General features: G+C 40.6%; 1 protein-coding gene across 1 annotated transcript in view; it reads left to right on the plus strand.

The window, feature by feature from the left end:
* GRIN2B (glutamate ionotropic receptor NMDA type subunit 2B) overlaps window positions 1–10178 on the plus strand; it is a 551074-nt gene extending 540896 nt beyond the window's left edge. Inside the window, exon 12 of the mRNA XM_044301863.1 lies at window positions 8418–10178. Coding sequence (XP_044157798.1) covers window positions 8418–10178 — 1761 coding nt within the window. The remainder of the gene's footprint in view (window positions 1–8417) is intronic.
* Window positions 10179–19409: the final 9231 nt, after the last annotated feature.

Here is a 19409-nt window from a genome sequence, read left to right on the forward strand (position 1 = left end):
GGGATAGGACCCGGACTACCAAGTGGGGGGAAGCCTCGGACGAAGGGAGACGTGAACCTAAGCCTACCGTGGCGCGAAAGGAACAGAAAGGACGAGACAAAACCTGTCCAGCCAGTGGCCATGCGAGGAGAAACAGAACAAGGCAAGAGTGTGTCAGGCAACTAGGTAGAAGAAAAAATGAGCCTAAGTGTACCAGGTGACCAGACAGAGAAACAAGACAAAAGAGAAGAAAATAGAACCTGGGTATGCCAGGCGGACAGAAAAATGAAACAGATCCTATCAGGTTAGACAGCATGGCAAAAAGAAACCTGGGCGTACCAGGTGAACAGGCAGGGAAACAAGACAAAGCTGAGGTGTACCAGGCGACCAGTGACGAGACAAAGCCTGGGTGTATCAGGCAGCCAGACAGAATGACAAGACAAGGACAGGGAGTGCCAGGTGACAAAACAGAGAGACGAAAAAGGAACCTGTCGTGTAAGGAGAAACAAGAAAACAAGACAAAGCCTGACCCGAACGGTGACCAGACAGTGTGACGAGACGAAACCTGGGTGTACCAGGTGGGACAGCAGGCAAACGAGATGAGCCTGAGCTTGCCAGGCAACAACTGATGAGACGAGCCTTGGGTGTACCAGGCAGCCAGACAACGTGACCAGACAATGGCGGAGCGTGCCAGGTGACCAGAACGTGAGCGTGCAAGATGAACCGAAAACAAGACAAGCCTGAGCGCATCAGGGGACCAGAAAGGGGACGAGGCGAAACCTGGGCGTACCAGGCGACCAAACAAAACAATGGACGAAGCCTGAGCGTGTCAGGCGACTATTGACGACATGAGCCTGATCGTATCAGGCAGCCTGACGGCGTGACGAGACGCAGACTGAGCGGCGTGACGGAGGACCAGACAGTGTAGCAAGAAGAACCTGTGTGGACCCCAAAAAGTGGAGAAAAAGGCCTGAACGTGCCACCAGACAAGTCGAGGGGTGACGAAACACAGGAGCGGGGTAAGAAAGAAGAACGGAAATAAGGAAAAGATTGAAGAAGGACATGGAAGTAAGGGGGGAAACGACTTAAAGAAAACGAAACATGCACATAAATATATATATATATATAGATTTTTTTTTAACAGTCTCTAGGTGAAAACCGTAAGCCAACATGAATTCACCAGGAGCGGCCCTGCCTTAAAAAACAATCTACCCTGGGGGCACAGGGCCAGCCCCACTGCTGGCAGCCATAATTAATGTGTTGACATCCGTCAAACAAAAACATAACACTTGTTTTAATCTGTCCATACTGCAGCCGACCAGAGCAGGGACGAGTAACAGCTATAAACCCTTAGCAGCTTTTTATTTTAACCAAATACATTGCAGTTATCTATGGTGAATTATTATGAAACTGCATACAAACTATGGTTCTGCAGAAGACGCCCGCGAGCGCGCTCCTGCCGGCTTCTAGGTCGGCTGTAGCACGGGCGACCACGGTGGAACACACGCTATACCACAGAGGCGCGATCCTCGGCAAGTGAACGATGCAAGTGGGAAGGGTGCCGCAGGCAGCGTGACCATGGCAGGCAGCGCGCCCATGCCCAAGAGAAAAAATTTGAGGAAAAAAAACAGAGGAGGGGGCTGGACCAGCCACTTACCCCTTATGGACGACGTGTTCTGGCGGGCAGGGAGACAGCAGCAATAGCTGGAATGGCCACAGAGGGAAGCGATGAGGCGGCTCCTCCGACCCCGAAAGCACAAGAGAGAAGTGTTCCGGGGTAAGGGAGCCGGTGAATAAATGGGGCAGACGCCCCTCCCACAAATGCAGGCTGAACCTCAGCCTTCCTAATTTGTTACGAATTACTTCGTCATGAATCATATTCCATTGTATGTAGCAGGTGCAATGACGGTTAGCGGCGACCACGCCATCCCTCATCATTGAACCCCCCCCCTCATACCTTAGGCCTTACAGGGGTTAATCAGGGGCTAATAAAAAAAATACATACTCACCTCACCCATTTGCTTGCAGAGAGGCCGTCGCATACATCTTGATTGAAGAAAATGCAGCGTCATCACGCTGGGCGGACACGGTATCACTGATGAAGTCACCACGCCTGTACCGTGTGATGACATGGTGACATCACCTGTTAGCATCCGCAAGATTTGGCATGTTTTCTTTAATCAACATGGCCGTGACGTGAGTATGTATTTTTTTTACCGCCATTTCAGGAAAAAATTTAATTTTGATTCATGGTGAATCAAATTATTCCTGAAATTCTAATCTAAGTCAATTTGTTTAACTTCGATTTGCGCAACACTAGTGGGGTCCAACTGCGGGGACCCCCACCTTTTCCGGGAATGGGGGAACTGTTTCCCTTATCTGATGGAGCTGCATGCGCCCTTGAGGAAGGGGTGGACACCAAAAGGTCGCATCTGTGTGTGATCACGCTTGATTCACCTCTACTCTGTCTCCCTGTGCATTAGCTGGTAGCTGAAAACGGATACTTGTCTTGCAGCTTTGGACTCTGCTAACGTGTGGCAAAAGCTTCTTAATTAATTTGGCACATCTAAGGCTACTTTCACACTAGCGTTCGGGGCTCCGATTGTGAGTTCCGTTTGAAGGCTCTCACAAGCGGCCCCGAACGCTTCCGTCCAGCCCTAATGCATTCTGAGTGGACGCGGATCCGCTCAGACTGCATCAGTCTGGCAGCGTTTGGCCTCCGCTCCGCTCAGCAGGCGGACACCTGAACGCTGCTTGCAGCATTCGGGTGTCCGCCTGGCCGTGTGGAGGCAAACGGATCCGTCCAGACTTACAATGTAAGTCGATGGGGACGGATCCGTTTGAATTTGACACAATATGGCTCAATTTTCAAACGGATCCGTCCCCCATTGACTTTCAATGTAAAGTCTGGACGGATCTGTCTGCAGCTACTTTCACACTTAGAATTTTTTCTACAACATAATGCAGAAGGATCCGTTCTGAATGGATCCCATCGTCTGCATTATATGAGCGGATCCGTCTGGGCAGACCCCAGACGGATCCGCTCTGAACGCAAGTGTGAAAGTAGCCTAAGACTGCCATAGTTAGAAAATGAAATCTACCAATATACTGTTATGAAGAGACAAAAATTTGTGCCATGTTCTTAATTTGTCTCAAACGTGGAGACCATTCCCACTCCTCTGAAGTCCATGGACATCATTTTCTTGCCCCTTTTCAGATTTGGTAAATGACAAGGAATGCCACAATTTATGTGCAAATTTGGTGCATGTTACGATTACTGAGATTTTTGCTGCACTTTTACTTAAAAACTGTTGTAAACTGCTTAGTAAATGTGGCTCACAGTTTCCAAATGGCGTACATAAATGAGAAGTTTACAGCTCAGATTCTAAATTTGCAAGGTCAGCATGCTGCAGTTGTGAAACCATCACAGCTCTAGCGATATTCTATTAGCTTGTGAGAAATGGATCGTTTTTTCAGTGTTCATTGTTAATGGCTGTGCGGCTTTGCGGGTTACTGCATGGACATTAACAATGATGACTGAATAAGCAATCTGTTCCTAACTTGCTGAGACAATACTGAGGCTTCCTTGGCTGCGCAGGTCTGAGCCGCACGGTGGCTGCATCTCTCCCAGGTCTGGCTACACCCTTAACACAGCGAGTATATAGTACATATCAGAGGCGTAGCTAGAAGTGACTGGGCCCCTAATCCTGTGCAAACCCCTCTCATATTGCTATTTTGTAACTTTTTATTTACTGTCATTTTTTAGCACAACTTTTTATTTTATTTTAACATTTACAGTTGCTGACAGAGTTTATATTCAACTCAACCCCTTTAAAACTTGTGCTGCAATTGTAATAGACCCGTCTGATTTACCTCTACATATCCACAAGTATTTTAGCCTCTGTACCTTTCATACTGCAGCCATGGACGCAGTCATACACGCACTCTCCACATACATGGACGCAGTCATACACGCACTCTCCACATACATGGACGCAGTCATACACGCACTCTCCGCAGCCATGGACGCAGTCATACACGCACTCTCCACATACATGGACGCAGTAATGCACGCACTCTCCACATACATGGACGCAGTTATGCACGCACTCTCCACATACATGGACGCAGTCATACACGCACTCTCCACAGCCATGGACGCAGTCATACACGCACTCTCCACATACATGGACGCAGTCATACACGCACTCTCCGCCTACATGGACGCAGTCATACACGCACTCTCCACATACATGGACGCAATCATACACTCACTCTCCGCATACATGGACGCAGTCATACACGCACTCTCCACATACATGGACGCAATCATACACGCACTCTCCGCATACATGGATGCAGTCATACACGCACTCAACATAAACATAGATGCACTCATACACACACTCTCCACATACATGGACGCAGTCATACACGCACTCACCACATACATGGACGCACTTTCCACATACATGGATGTATTCATACACGCACTCCACATACATAGATGCATTCATACATGCACTCTCCACATACATGGACGCACTCATACATGTGCTCACCATATACATCGATGCACTCATATACACGCTCCCCACATACATTGATGCACTTTCCACATACATGGACGCACTCATACATGTGCTCACCATCTACAGTACATAGATGCACTCATATATTGTACACACTCACCACATACATGGACGCACTCATACACACACTCCACATACATGACAATTACAGTGACTGCTCCCGGGCCCCTTCTGAGCTCGGGCCCCGAAGCAGCTGCTTCACTGATGGCTACGCCACTGGTAGATATGCATTCACATTAACCCCTTAATGCAAAATGCTGTGCATGTACGGCGGGGGAAGCTGTGCCAGAATGCATTCCGCCGTACATGCACGGCGGGCTGATCGGCCCGATCACTGCAGGGGTCTAGCAGTCACTGGTAGCTGGGCCCTTGCTGTATCTTCCGACATCGCTGTTCATAGCGACATATAAGTGTTTTGCGTCAGGGGAAGGAGCGCATTGGCTACTGTGTCGGGGACCTGATGTGTGACAAGGCAGCCTGCTGCCATGCAGAGGCTGCCCAATGCCTTGCACAGCATGGGGACCTGCCTTCTACGGGTGCCCAGGAGATCCAGCCTCAGGCTGGGTCTCCTAGGCCACCTGTTAGTGTATTAATCTGCGTAATACACTAACAGGCAATGCATTACAATACAGATGTATTGTAATACATTGCAAAGGGGATCAGATCCCCACAAGTTAAAGTCCCAGAGTGGTACAGAAATAAAGAAAAAAGTTAAAGAAAGTGTTTTCAATAAAAAACAATAAAGCTTCAAGTTAAAAAAAGAAAAAAACACCCCTTTCCCCTGATTTTATAATAAAAAAAATAGTAAAAACCCACACATATTAGGTATCGCCGCGTCCGTAACGACCAGATATATAAATATATCACATGATCCACCCCGTCTGATGGACAACATAAAAAAATAAAAACTGTGGCAAAAAAAGCAATTTTTGTCACTTTACATCACTAAAAGTGCAACACCAAGCGATCATAAAGGGGTATGTCCCCAAAAATTGTAAAAAATTAGCCCCTACACAGTACAATCGCCCACAAAAATAAAAAAAACTATGGCTCTCAGACTATGGAGACACTAAAACATGATTTTTTTGTTTCAAAAATGCTTTTATTGTGTTAAATGTTTTCTTTTTTTTTTAAAGTATACACATAAGGTAACGCCGCGTCCATAACAACCTGCTTTATAAAATTACCACATGACCTAACCCCTCAGGTGAACACCGTATAAAAAAAAAAAAAAAAAAACGGGTCAAAAAAGCTATTTTTTGGTCATCTTACATCACAAAAAGTGTAATAGCAAGCGATCAAAAAGTCATACGAACCCCAAAATTGTACCAATCAAACCATCATCTCATCCCGCAAAAATGATACTCTACCTAAGACAATCGCCCCAAAAATAAACATAATGATGGCTGTCAGACTATGGAGACACTAAAACATGATTTTTTTTTGTTTCAAAAATGCTGTTATTGTGTAAAATTTAAATAAATAAAAAAGTATACATATTAGATATGTCCACGTCCATAACAACCTGTCTATAAAAATACCACATGAACACTGTAAAAAAAAAATATATATATTTTTGTCACCTTACATCACAAAAAGTGTAATACCAAGCAATCAAAAGTCATATGCACCCTAAAATAGTAAAATAGTACCAATCAAACTGTCATCTCATACAGAAAAAAATGAGCCCCTACATAAGACAGTCGCCCAAAAAAAAAAAAAAAAGTTATGGCTTTCAGTATATGGAGACACTAAAAAACGAATTATGTTAAAATAAAACAAGAACCAAAAAAGTCATATATAGTCATATTTGGTAAACACCTTCTCTATATAAATAGCTCATGATCTAACCTGTCAGATGAATGTTGTAAATAACAAAAAATAAAACAGTGCCAAAACAGCAATTTTTTGGTTACCTTGCCAAAAAGTCTAATATAGAGCAACCAAAAATCATCTGTACCCTAAAATAGCACCAAAAAAACTGTCACCTTATCCCTTAGTTTCCAAAATGTGGTAAATTTTTGGGCATTTCTACTCTAGTGGTGCATCAGGGGGTCTTCAAATGTGACATGGCAACTAAAAATTTTGCCAGGGAAATCTTCCCTCCAGAAACCATATGGCGTTACTTTCCTTCTGCACAATGGCGTGTGGCCATACAGCAGTTTACGACCACATATGAGGTGTTTCTGTAAACTGCAGAATCAGGGCAATAAATATAAAGTTTTGTTTATCTGTTAACCCTTGCTTTGTTAGCGGGAAAAAAATTATTAAAATGGAAAATCTGCCAAAAAAGTGAAATTCTGAAATTTAATCTCCAATTTCCATTAGTTCTTGTGGAGCACCTAAAGGGTTAACAAAGTTTGTATATAACAAACACAGTTTTGAATACCTTGAGGGGTGCAGTTTCTAAAATGTGGTCACTTTTTTGAGTTTCTACTCAAGGGGTGCATCAGGAGGGCTTCAAATGGGACATGGCATCAAAAAATTGTCCATCAAAAACTGGATTCCAAAAACCATATGGCGTTCCTTTACTTCTGCGCCCTACCGTGTGGCATTACAGCAGTTTACGAGCACATATGGGGTGTTTCTGTAAACTACAGAATCAGGGCAATAAATATTTTGTTTAGTTTGGATGTTACTCCTGGCTTTGTTAGCGGGAAAAAAAAAAAGGAAAATCTGCCCAAAAAAGTGAAATTCTGAAATTTCATATCCATTTTCAATTCATTCTTGTGGAACACAAAATCCGTTTTTAATACTTTGAGGGGTATAGTTTCTAAAATGGGGTTATTTTTGGGTGGTTTCTATTATGTAAGCCTCACAAAGTGACTTCAGACTTGAACTGGTCCTTAAAAAGTGGGTTTTGGAAATCTCCGCCAAAAATTTCAAGATTTGCTTCTAAACTTCTAAGCCTTCTAACGTCCTCGAAAAATAAAATGGCATTCACAAAAAGATACGAACATGAAGTAGACATATGGGGAATGTAAAGTAGTAACAATTATATGAGGTATCACCATCTGTTTTAGAGAAATTTTAATTTGGAAAGGTGTAAATTTGGTATTTGTTTATAAATAAAAATGAAATATTTTGATTAAAATTTACCACTGTCATGAAGTACAATATGTGATGAGAAAACAATCTCTGAATGGCTTGGATAAGTAAAAGCGTTTTAAAGTTATCACCACATAAAGTGACACATGTCAAATTTGCAAAAATCTATCTGGTCCTTAAGGTGAAAAATGGCCCGGCCCTTAAGGAGTTAAATGGTCACCTTGTATGAATTTCCTGTATATACTATATACAATGTGTTTTACTAGAGCTATGGTGACTTTTATTAATACAGTGGCTGTTTTCTGATATTGCACTGTCTGCAGATGCTAGTTACTGAATTCAGCTATAACCTAATTGATTTCAGCAGCTAAAATCAGTTACCAGACTGTCACATGCATTTAGTTAGCATCAAGTCAAGCTGAGCTGGCAGAACTGTTCACAATTTACAGAACTTGGCCAGCGCTTTTGGCATAGGCGGATATATGCAACTCTGCCAGTCTCCTCCCAAGTCTACTCTTGTTGTTAGCAGGTGTTGTCTAAAGGAATATTTTCTAAAAAAATATTATTAGTGTAAGGTTATATTATATTGTAAAAGAAATTGCCAGCCTTTGCTGTTATATGTCTTTCTAAAATGTGCACATTGATTTTACTTCATAGTATTTTGTAATGTTGCCAGTTTCTTGAATATATACTGTTATTTAAGCATGAATTATTCTTGTTTCTTCCGACTCCAACAACAATAGGCGTACAATTTGGTTATTACAATGCTGATTATGTATATTTGTTTCTGTATTTTAGGGCATATACAGCTGTATTCATGGAGTTCCTATTGAAGATAGACAGTCTACCATGAACTCTCCATCAGCAACAATGAATAACACTCACTCTAATATACTTCGTCTTCTGCGCACTGCCAAGAATATGGCTAATCTTTCTGGAGTGAATGGTTCTCCTCAGAGTGCATTAGACTTCATACGCCGAGAATCTTCAGTATATGATATATCTGAACACCGGAGGAGTTTTACTCATTCTGACTGTAAATCCTTTCAGCCAGAGGAGAATCTTTTCAGTGACTATATCTCTGAAGTGGAAAGGACCTTCGGTAACCTTCAACTTAAAGACAGCAATGTCTACCAAGATCATTTCCATCATCATAGGCCACACAGTATAGGAAGTAATAGTTCTATTGATGGGTTGTATGACTGTGATAATGCTCCTTTTACAACACAGCCAAGATCATTGTCAAAGAAACCTTTAGATATAGGCTTGCCGTCCAAACATCCAACACCACAAATAGGTGATCTTTATGGAAAATTTTCAATTAAAAGCGATCGGTACGGAGCCCATGATGACTTAATTCGATCAGATGTTTCTGATATATCAACACATACAGTCACCTACGGCAATATTGAAGGTAATGCAAAAAGGAGAAAACAATATAAAGATAGTTTGAAGAAGCGCCCAGCATCAGCTAAATCACGTAGGGAATTTGATGAGATAGAATTAGCCTATCGTAGACGCCCAAGATCTCCAGATCATAAGCGTTATTTTAGAGACAAAGAGGGATTGAGAGATTTTTATCTGGATCAGTTCCGGACAAAGGAAAATAATCCACACTGGGAACATGTAGATCTAACAGATATCTACAAAGAACGAGGGGAGGATTTTAAACATGAAAGTTCTTGTTCTAACAGGCAACATCAGAAACATAGTGGGGAATTTGGGCAGAATGAACGCAAACATGGCTCTGGAGGAAATGCTTGGGAGAAAAATATTGGTAATATGGAGTGGGAAGACAGAACTTCAACCAACTTCTGTCGCAATTGCCCTTCAAAGATGCACAACTACACAGGGCAAAATGCTAATCGCCCAGCATGTATTCGTTGTGAGGTGTGCAAGAAAGCGGGAAACCTTTATGACATCAGTGAGGATAATTCTCTACAAGATTTAGATGCCAGACCAATACCACCTGCCAATTCCAAATATCCCCAAAGTCCATCGAATGGCAAAGCCCAGAAGCGTAACCGAAGTAAACTTCATCGCCAGCATTCCTATGACACTTTTGTGGACCTTCAGAAAGAAGATGTAACCTTAGCACCCCGCAGTGTCAGCTTGAAGGATAAGGAACGCTTCTTGGATGGTAGCCCATATGCCCACATGTTTGAAATGCCCAATGAATCCTCTTTTGCCAACAAGTCCCATGAGCCAAGCCACAATCCTGGGGGATACATGCTCAGTCGTTCCCTTTACCCTGACCGAGTCACCCAAAACCCATTTATTCCCACATTTGGGGATGACCAGTGTCTGCTGCATGGGAGCAAGCCCTACTATTTTAGGCAACCTGCAATTGGTGGCTTGAAGGGAAGGTCGGACTTCCGAGGGACTGGTAAATCACTCACTGCTGTACATGCAGGTCCCCCAGGACGTTTTCAAAAAGACATTTCTATAGGGAACCAACCCAATGCCTGCGTTGCAAACAATAAGAACCCCAGATCTTTCAACAACTCAACCAATGGCCATGTGTATGAGAAGTTATCCAGCATTGAATCTGATGTCTGAGGGGGAGGTGGGCTGGGACCTAAATTCTCCCCTTCCCTATTCCAAAATGTTACTCTCTTACAGTAAAACAGGACAAAGGTGTTCCTGAATGCTGTTGGAGTGGGATGAGATGCATCCTTTCTATTCCCTCTCATCTTCTCTTCCTGGGGCCATCTCGTATTTCTGTTCATGTGAAATTCATATACCAGCCTGAAGAAGCATCAAGATGACATCACATGGGCGGGGGATAAATTTCAAAGACTTCGGCTGAGCGCTGTAAGGGAGGGAGGAGAAATGAACAGACATTCTTGAGTTTTCTTCCAAACCCATGGAGTGAAGAGCTGGGAGAAGACTAAGTATCAGAAGGGTCTTTTGCAAAGAATAAATAGAAATTGGCACAGGGACAGTTGTAGAATGACAGAGGGCACTGCTTGCATTATAGGAAGCTTCCACAAAACCTTCTGGTTACAAGGGTGCAGCGTAAGCATTCCTGTTATTTAGCCAATGATATATTTTTTATCCATTGAAAGGTAACTGGGAGCTGCCCATTGTAAGTGATATTGTATGTTTGTGCTGAGGATGTCTGGGGACACTGATAACAAGATGTCTATAATGATATGAATCGTAAAGGAAGATACATCCACTTGTCCATCCACATTAAATTTACATCTTCTGATTCTAATCATACATATGATTCAGGTTTCTCTTATTATCTATCACATATAGTCTCTTTAATCAGTAACTAATTAGTTAGGGTGTTTAATTCACAGAGGAAAATAATATATTCAGCGTTATCAAAACAATTAATATTTTCTTTACTAACGTAAAAGAATTGCTCAGGAAGACAACAACACTATAATATTCAATGTCGACATTACTGTGCATGAACATTTTAGTCCATAACCAAAAACTACATTATAACAATAAACTCTTACAGAGAATCCAGCAGTGTAGACTTAGAATAGTTTTTATAACTTTTTGTATTCAGTTGGCTGTACAAAATTCTAGATTCTGCTGCCTGGTAGTTCATTAGTCCAATAATTTCAGCCATAATATATATATATATATATAATTTAACAGACTGTTTTAGGAAATTAGACATAGAAATAGACATTGGTACACCTATATGATATAAATCACATCAGGATCCAAGGGCTTCCTAGCATGGCACTGTCTTGTCAGAAACAGATAGCACCAGCCTGGGCTAAAGAATAATAAATGTCCTTCATAGTGAAGGAAGAATTGTTGGCAGTTTAAAACTTCTTTGAAACAGTTTTCACAGGACAGAATAGTTTCTGCAAAATATAATTTGTCTTCACAGATTAGCTATCACATTTCAGAAACCTATGATTTAATGGTCATAAGTGCATATGCAGCTTAAATTGAAATATTGTAACAATCCCGATTGTCGACAAGGATCTAGCATTATATTAAGATGATAGCTTTTGTTTCAGTTGCATCTCTAGTCTGTAGTGCAGTGCTCACAAAAACATTGTATCACATTCTGAAAAGCAAAGGGACATAATGGACAATGGGAAGAATGTGATGGGAATGGTATGGTTGATGTGATGATTGTGGGCAGTGTCCTAGCACAAGAGCTATGACCATAAGGGCATTAATTTTTGTTTCTCTTAGATGATACTTGGTTATAGCTAGAGATAATGGGAAGCGTCAGCCTAGCCTCCACATAGTCCTTCCGTCACGTTGAATGTGAGGGGAGAGAAATCAGGTGCCGCTTCAGTCATCAGAAAACCAGGATGGAATCACACTGTCCATATTTAATTTTCCTTTTCTTTTTTTTGTTGTAAATATGTGGTTGAAACTTTTTTGAATAGACTTATAAATGAATTTATAATGACACAGAGGAAGATGGCTGTGTGTCCTTCCCCTGAGACACCTATTTTTATAGGTTTCAAGGCTCTGTATCCCTGTGCCATATCCCTGAGCTTCTGGATCATAGTTCTTATTTCCTTTTTTTTATCAACTTCATGTGCCAATATATAGAGCTTGGTCCTGGAGGGGTAAGAAGCTCTTTTATGTGCCAATTGTTTGAGTTGTCCAATGCCAGGCTCAAAATCCATGTGCCAAAATACTGAAGCCACCTTAGAAATGAGACTCTCATCAACTTCTACCCTGACTTAATAGCCTACACATCTATGAAGCCATTCAACCAGAATGTGAAACTGGTATTCTATCCATGTTGTTATACGGTGGAGTCTCTGAAAGAACATAATTTTACCCCCTCTCTGCCATGTTGTTCCTCAGCTAACTCTTGTGAAGGTGTTAAAACAAACGAAAGATACCTCTTGAGATCTAATGAACACTTTGAGGCATGTGTATCAAGGTTCATTTTGGTGCGTGACTTTGCTACTGTATTGTGTTTCGTACAGTATATAAAAGGATGTGGAGCCAGTTCTGTAGAACTGTACCTGCACATTAAACCCGACACTGAAAGATCTATTACATTTGTACAGTTTAATAGATAAACTAAGTTGTGTATTAAATATATCTGGTCACTAATAGTATGAGAAAATGGAAAACAACAAAAAAGATTGTGAATTACATTTTAGTTACATGCATATTAGTGAGCAGTACCTTACATGGTGTAATGTTAAAATTATTTGCACAGAATGCTCAGCAATTGCACCATATAGTTGCCCATTTGCTACCCATATTGGTTTAATCAAGCTAAAGTCAGATCCAAAAGGCAAAATGGACGCGGCAGATATGCTACAAATGTCTGGGTATCTGGAATATATTTTCTAACAAAGCCATAACCTAGATTCAATTGTTTCCACTGTACATAGCTATATATGCATCGTTATTTGCTTTAAAGAATGTTAGGTTGGCAACTAAAGGTAACTGTACAGCAACTGTTCTACAAAATGGTCTATTGTACTAGCTGTGGTATGATGCTGATATTTTCTTCCTGTTGCTTTAATGCAGGGATGCCCAACCTGCCGCCCTCCAGCTATTGCAAAACTACAACTCCCAGCATGCCTTGAAAGCCTGGTGGAAGCTGTAGTTTTTTACGACAGCTGAAGGGCCACAGGTTGAGCATCCCTGATTTAAAGGGTTATTTAATCAGGAAATGACCTATTTGTATCCAGTTTTATGTCAAACATTTTAAAGAATTTTGGTGACTTTTTTTCCATGTCACTTTCTATAGAAAATATGCTGGAATCATGCCGTTTTCACTCTGGCCACTAAACCTCATAATAAGCTGCCCCTTTCTGTTCTCTAGAGATCACTTCTCAGCAATCATCTCATTATCGTCACAGGAAGGATCACAATGAAAAATAGCACATATGTATAGATAACAGAGGATTCACTTATGGCTGTCCCTCCCTGCACAATACATCACAGAGCATGAGCAGAGCATTCTGAATCAATATCAGATTAAAGTTAGTAGAAGTCCCTGGGTGTGTTGCCTCCCCAAAATGTTTTATTCTTAAAAAAAAATAAAGGTTTGGTAACAGTAGCTGGGGCAAGGTATTCCTGTATGCTACTGCCAGCTGTCTCCAAATATTACAGTGTCACAGTCCCATTTCCTCCTCCTCCTCTTATCTAAGAAGATGTAGAGTCTAAGTAAGAGACTCGTCTTTGTCAAACTCTCTCTCTCACTCTGTTCTGTGGCCCCGCTGCTATGATGCTTTTTACAGGGTTGGATCCAGGATTGAGATATGGAGGGGAGGGGAGCAAAGCACAACAATGGTACCACATAGCACATTAATGGTACACCCTTAAATTAATATCCGTTCACCACTAGGAGATTGCAGTCAGGCAGCAGAGGGCGCTCCAGTAGGTGCACCCAATTCAGGGCTTCCAATAGGTGTCACTGTTATTAGTGACACACACTAGGGGAGATTTACTAAGTAACATGTGCCAGAAATGGCCACAAAGTTTGCAGCAAAATCCCTATTGTGGGCCAGATTAGAAGCAGGACGTCAGGCAAAATACCTGCTCTCATAATCATGTACTGAAAATAGAATAGAAAAACTACAATAAAAAAAACTAGAAAAAAAAGATTATGATGCAGTATCTGTTATATTGCAGTATAAATATTCATTCCCTTTAAGGGTACTTTCACACTTGCGTTGTTGGATTCCGGCAGGCAGTTCCGTCGCCGGATCCATCTCACAAATGCATTGCAATACCGGATCCGTCTCTCCGGTTGTCATCCGGAAAAGCTGATCCGGTATTTATCTTACTCACGTTTTTAAAGGTCTGCGCATGCGCAGACTGCAAAACCGGTTCCATTTTGCCGGAACACTTGGGGCCGGATCTGGCATTAATGCATTCCAATGGCAAATAATGCCAGATCTGGCATTCCGCCAAGTGTTCTGGAATTTTGGACTGAGAAAATACAGCAGCTCCGTCCAAAAACTGTACAGTGACTGAACTGAAGACATCCTGATGCATACTGAACGCAAGTGTGAAAGTACCCTAACAAGGTTAAACCAATTCTGTTTAATGAAATCATTTTATCCCTCATGCAATAACAACGCTGGAGCATTTTGTTATGCCTACATTGTTCCCTTCTTCACTTCTTCCTATTATAAATGTATTCATTAATTACAACTGGCCGGTACCAGTCGGGCGTTAGGCCTGCATAATCTGACACTGTCCAATCAGTACTTACCAGTGTCACTGTACAGGGACACAATCACGACTAATAAAGTTGACCTTTATTAATAAGCTTCTAGTAGCAATAACTGAGGAGCGGAACAGCGTACACTTAAAGGAAAACGTGCTCCAAATTTGTTGCTGCATGGTAAATAAAATCATTTAGTAAAGCAGATATGTCAGGGGTGATGGTGGGCTCTTTTCCTATGAGTCCTCCTAATTATATATGTTTTCTTACTTTCTAACATCTTATAACGTCTTTCATTTAATAACAAATATTCAGTTACTGACATGGGCATTACAGTGTAACCCTTTCTCCTCCACATTATTTTAGCTGACTACTTTGTTAAAACTAATATAAATATTGACACCTAGATTTTTATACATAAGTACAGTTTTAGCACTGACATTTTCTGTGTTTAGGATCACTGCATTTAGCTTAGGATTTCTATATAATTGATTTATTTCCTTTAAAATGTTCAAGATATTCCTATGAGTCCTCATAATTATAAGTTTTCCTTACTTTCAAACAATCTTATTTCATGTATTTCTTGTAATAACATTACATACATTAAGATCTAATTCACACTGCCTTAAAAGTAAGCACTTTCAGAATATTGGAGCGTTCCCTTGTGAATAATTCTGGAACATAGCAGTAATGTTTGAAGGGACACACGTTTTAAAAACAGTGAAAGGTTAAAATGCTGCCCCTTTATTTCTCATTAGGCCATACAATGAAACAAGTTGTCTAGCTGCATACCAATTCAAGGAGCCTGCTTTATTAGAACCTGCTGCAGAGGGCGATATCTTCTATGTGAAATCTAGCTACAAATAGACATTTATTGAATGTATCTATGTGTAACGGTGTAATGGATAATTGGAAGTGCTATGTTGTGACTGCAATGTCAGTGCTTACCATGAAGTCATGTGTATTGGCTTATAGCACATTTACAGAGTTTGGTCATTAATTAGGATAAAATAATTTTTAGGGGCTGTATCATCTGCGGGGGTCATAGGAATCAGAGCCCTGCTGCTTGCTAGAAGGAAACGACAGTGCTAATACAATTCTGTGCCACGTTGTTTTGTAAGCTGCATGGTTGACTATTAAATGCAGTGGGTTGACCATGTCTAGACCCATGTTAATCAAGGGCTGGATAACATTGATTGATAACATTTATTTTCATTTTATTATATGCCTTGCCTAGTGAACATTTTACTTATAAAGTCAAGAAATAACACCTGACATAGCCACATTTACTTAGCAAGTATTGATTAAATGCATACAAATCCAAATGTAATTATTGCATAGGCAATCTCTGCTCTTCTTACATTGATGGGGTTGACCACGTTCTGATGACATTTCTGGAATCTACAGTAAGTGAATTTAAACATGCCAGGGATAAACATGGCATCTATCCTTAGGGGAATAATTCAGGGCAGACTAGAACATGTGGTATTTTTCTGCCATCATTCTAAATGCCATAAACGAATGTACTGGCATAGGAATCTCTAAAATGCTCCTTCCTTACCATGGCCACCAAGATGAATCCCCTTTGCTGCCCATGGGAACAGGATATAAACACTGAAAATGGGGGATCACTGCCTCCATGGCTCTATAGGCTCTATAGATTGTGGTGGCCTTGTGATTTACCCATATGACTACCTCTCTGACCGCATCTTCTTCTGAGCAGGTACTGAAAGTGCCCTGTACATGCTCAAATACAGGCGCTTCTGCTGCTTCTATTGGTACATGAACGCTTCCAGTGCTTGCTCAGACACTGTTGAGGAGGCATTCATGTAGGTAAATTACATGACCACCACATTCTTGAGAGCTATGGACAAGGTAACTGCCACATCCAATTTATACACCTTACCCATGGGCAGCAGTGGAGCTTCAACTTAGGTGCTGCAGTAGGCAATGAGGCATCATAGCATTTTGTATGCCAATGCACATCAGTTTATTGCATTTTAGAAATTTCTACAGAAGGTGGCTAACCACCATTTCCATTTTACATATAATTCTATTTTTAATTTTTTTTGTGAACCACTGTAATGATTGTAGGGTAATTTCATGTCAAGTTATAGATGAGAGATTTGAAGACTCTCATGGGTGAAATAAATGGGGCATGCTAACATACCAAAGTATGCCATGTTATTGATGATTTTCTATACTGAAGATTAGTCATAAACACTGTAAACATGTTAACCAACATGGTAAAGTAGCCATAGTAGTAAATTGCCGCCACCTTGTATGTCAATGAAGGCATTCAGTTAGGCCTTGTTTATACCGTACATTGCAGTTTTGACCAGATTTGGATCCTAATCATAGAGGAAGAATATAAAATACAGCATACTTATACCATCTTGCTTTTTGGATCACTCCTGATTCATTCTGGTATCCATGAGGGATAAAAAACCTGTGTGCCTCTGTACATAAATGGAGGAACGTATAGATAGAGTATGGGGCCATAGCAGGCTATGGGCTACAAATGGATCTCATATGGATCTGTACTGAACAGATCTATAATACTGCAATGTGCAAGGGCCCTCATATGTTTTTCCCCAATAACCTTTCAGGATTTGGACTGGTACAAATACATAACTTTTGTTGACATGATACAAAAACTGTGCCATCATGCATGTTGGCTTGAACACCATAGCATTTTGTCATTTGACAACCATTTATTGCCATCATTTTACCCGTAAATCTCCTAATTACATATATCTGCTTTCCCCCACTAGTGCAAAACCTTAATGGAAATGTATACACAAACTTGTACCACCTACTGAAGAAGGGTTTATTAACCCATCTGAACTTAATTCCAGTAAACAGGTTCTGCTATCCGTGACCTCCGCCCCATCATTTAACAGATCACCATTGTCTAAATTGTAATCTGGTAATACAAGCCATTGCAAGGTACTGCTGACTAAAACAGCATACAACTCCACAACATGAACAGTAATTGCTGAATGTGGTTTACAATTCTATGTTACAATGATTTACAATAATAGAGTACAAAGTAATGTCATTGAAGTTCAATCTATCCTTGATACATATGCCAGTAAGTGAATGGGAAAATTGAAAATCCAGTTAATGCATATATTTTGTGTCACATTTGTGTCAGAAATTCACTAGAGATTTGTAGCCCAGAATAAGGTTGGAGAGGATGAGATACTTCAGGGATACAGATAATGATACAGTCAGCCTACTATGTAATTTCAAGTGTGTAATTTCTTCTATCCTTTGTGGTTTTCCACTTTTTGGCTGTAGAAATGTTTGCTGTTGATGTATAGGAAACACTTCATTTCTTGAGTAGCTTTTTCTTGTGTGGTTGGTTCTATCTGCTCATTTAGTTATTTTCCTTATTTCTTCTCAATTTCAGCTGCTTTTCTGGCTGAAATTCATTCTCTCAAGACGCTGCTATGATATATCTGATAGGCATCATGGTACACTTTCTGGATTTGCCACCAGATGGAGCTGTGTTTGCAAAGGATTTTCTTATTGGGAAACTTGACCAACCTGTGGGTCGCTCAATATTCAGTGCCAAACGCATGATTTGATTCATGTTTAAGCCGACGGGTGCACAGGGTCAAACACATAGGAAAAGTCATTCTAATAGTGGTCAGGGCAGTCGTAGTGAACGCTCTCATAAAGGCGCCTTCTTGTTTAATGTAAATAAAGTTTAATTATTGTATGATAAAAAGTTCTGCAACTTTCTCCTATACTCTGTGCTTTAATTCCTCACCACTTTCCAGATCAGCAGCACAAATATCATTTTTTTGTCTGAATAGTCTCCTCCAATGTGTCAGCTTAAGTAAAGTATATCAGCCTGGCGTTCAGGCACTGTATCCCACGGCTGAATACATTTGTAGCAATATTAGATCCACTGGAAGTACAAAATATTGAGGCAGATTTTCTAATCCACTTTAAAATGTAGACAGTGTAAAGATGCGCCAAACTTATCACAGAGGCTCATGCTGGATGATACATTTTGTACATGACTAGATACTTTGGGGTCATTTTTCAAATCTGCAACTCCAATTTTCTGACATAAAAAAGTCGCAAATGATGCATATATGTGACATTAGATGCATATTTTTGTGACTTTTGATGAACCTCACCACTTTTAGAAGTGGAGTGAACAGTAGGTGGATTTAAGATTAGAACACCTTTTAGCCCCATTTATGATGTCCAACTGTTTAAAAAGTCAGATCTCCACGCTAGGCAGCCCCCTGGTGTACTTTTACAGAAATAAAGGTACACCACATTGCACTTTCACCAATTATATTAACCTCACAACGCAAAGACGAACTTAAAATTGACACTAAAACTGCTGTAAATTATAACTTTACACCAGATATTGATTGGTTTAATTTGCTCCACACTGTAAATTTGCTCCATTGTTTCCATTGTTGGACACATATCAAAATGGAGAGAATGTAAAATACAATGTCATTTGAAAGTTGTATATCTTTTCATTGTGTGATGATTAAAGTTAATTTACATACAACTCATTCAATAAAGGCAAAGATGCACAGGCAGTGGTCCGAACACAGCATTTTAGGAGATTACATGTCTACATTGAAAGATAAAATGCATAAAGCCCATCTGCAATACCATGTATA

The sequence above is a fragment of the Bufo gargarizans genome, chromosome 7, assembly GCF_014858855.1.
Source record: "Bufo gargarizans isolate SCDJY-AF-19 chromosome 7, ASM1485885v1, whole genome shotgun sequence".
NCBI classification, from domain to species: Eukaryota; Metazoa; Chordata; class Amphibia; order Anura; family Bufonidae; genus Bufo; species Bufo gargarizans.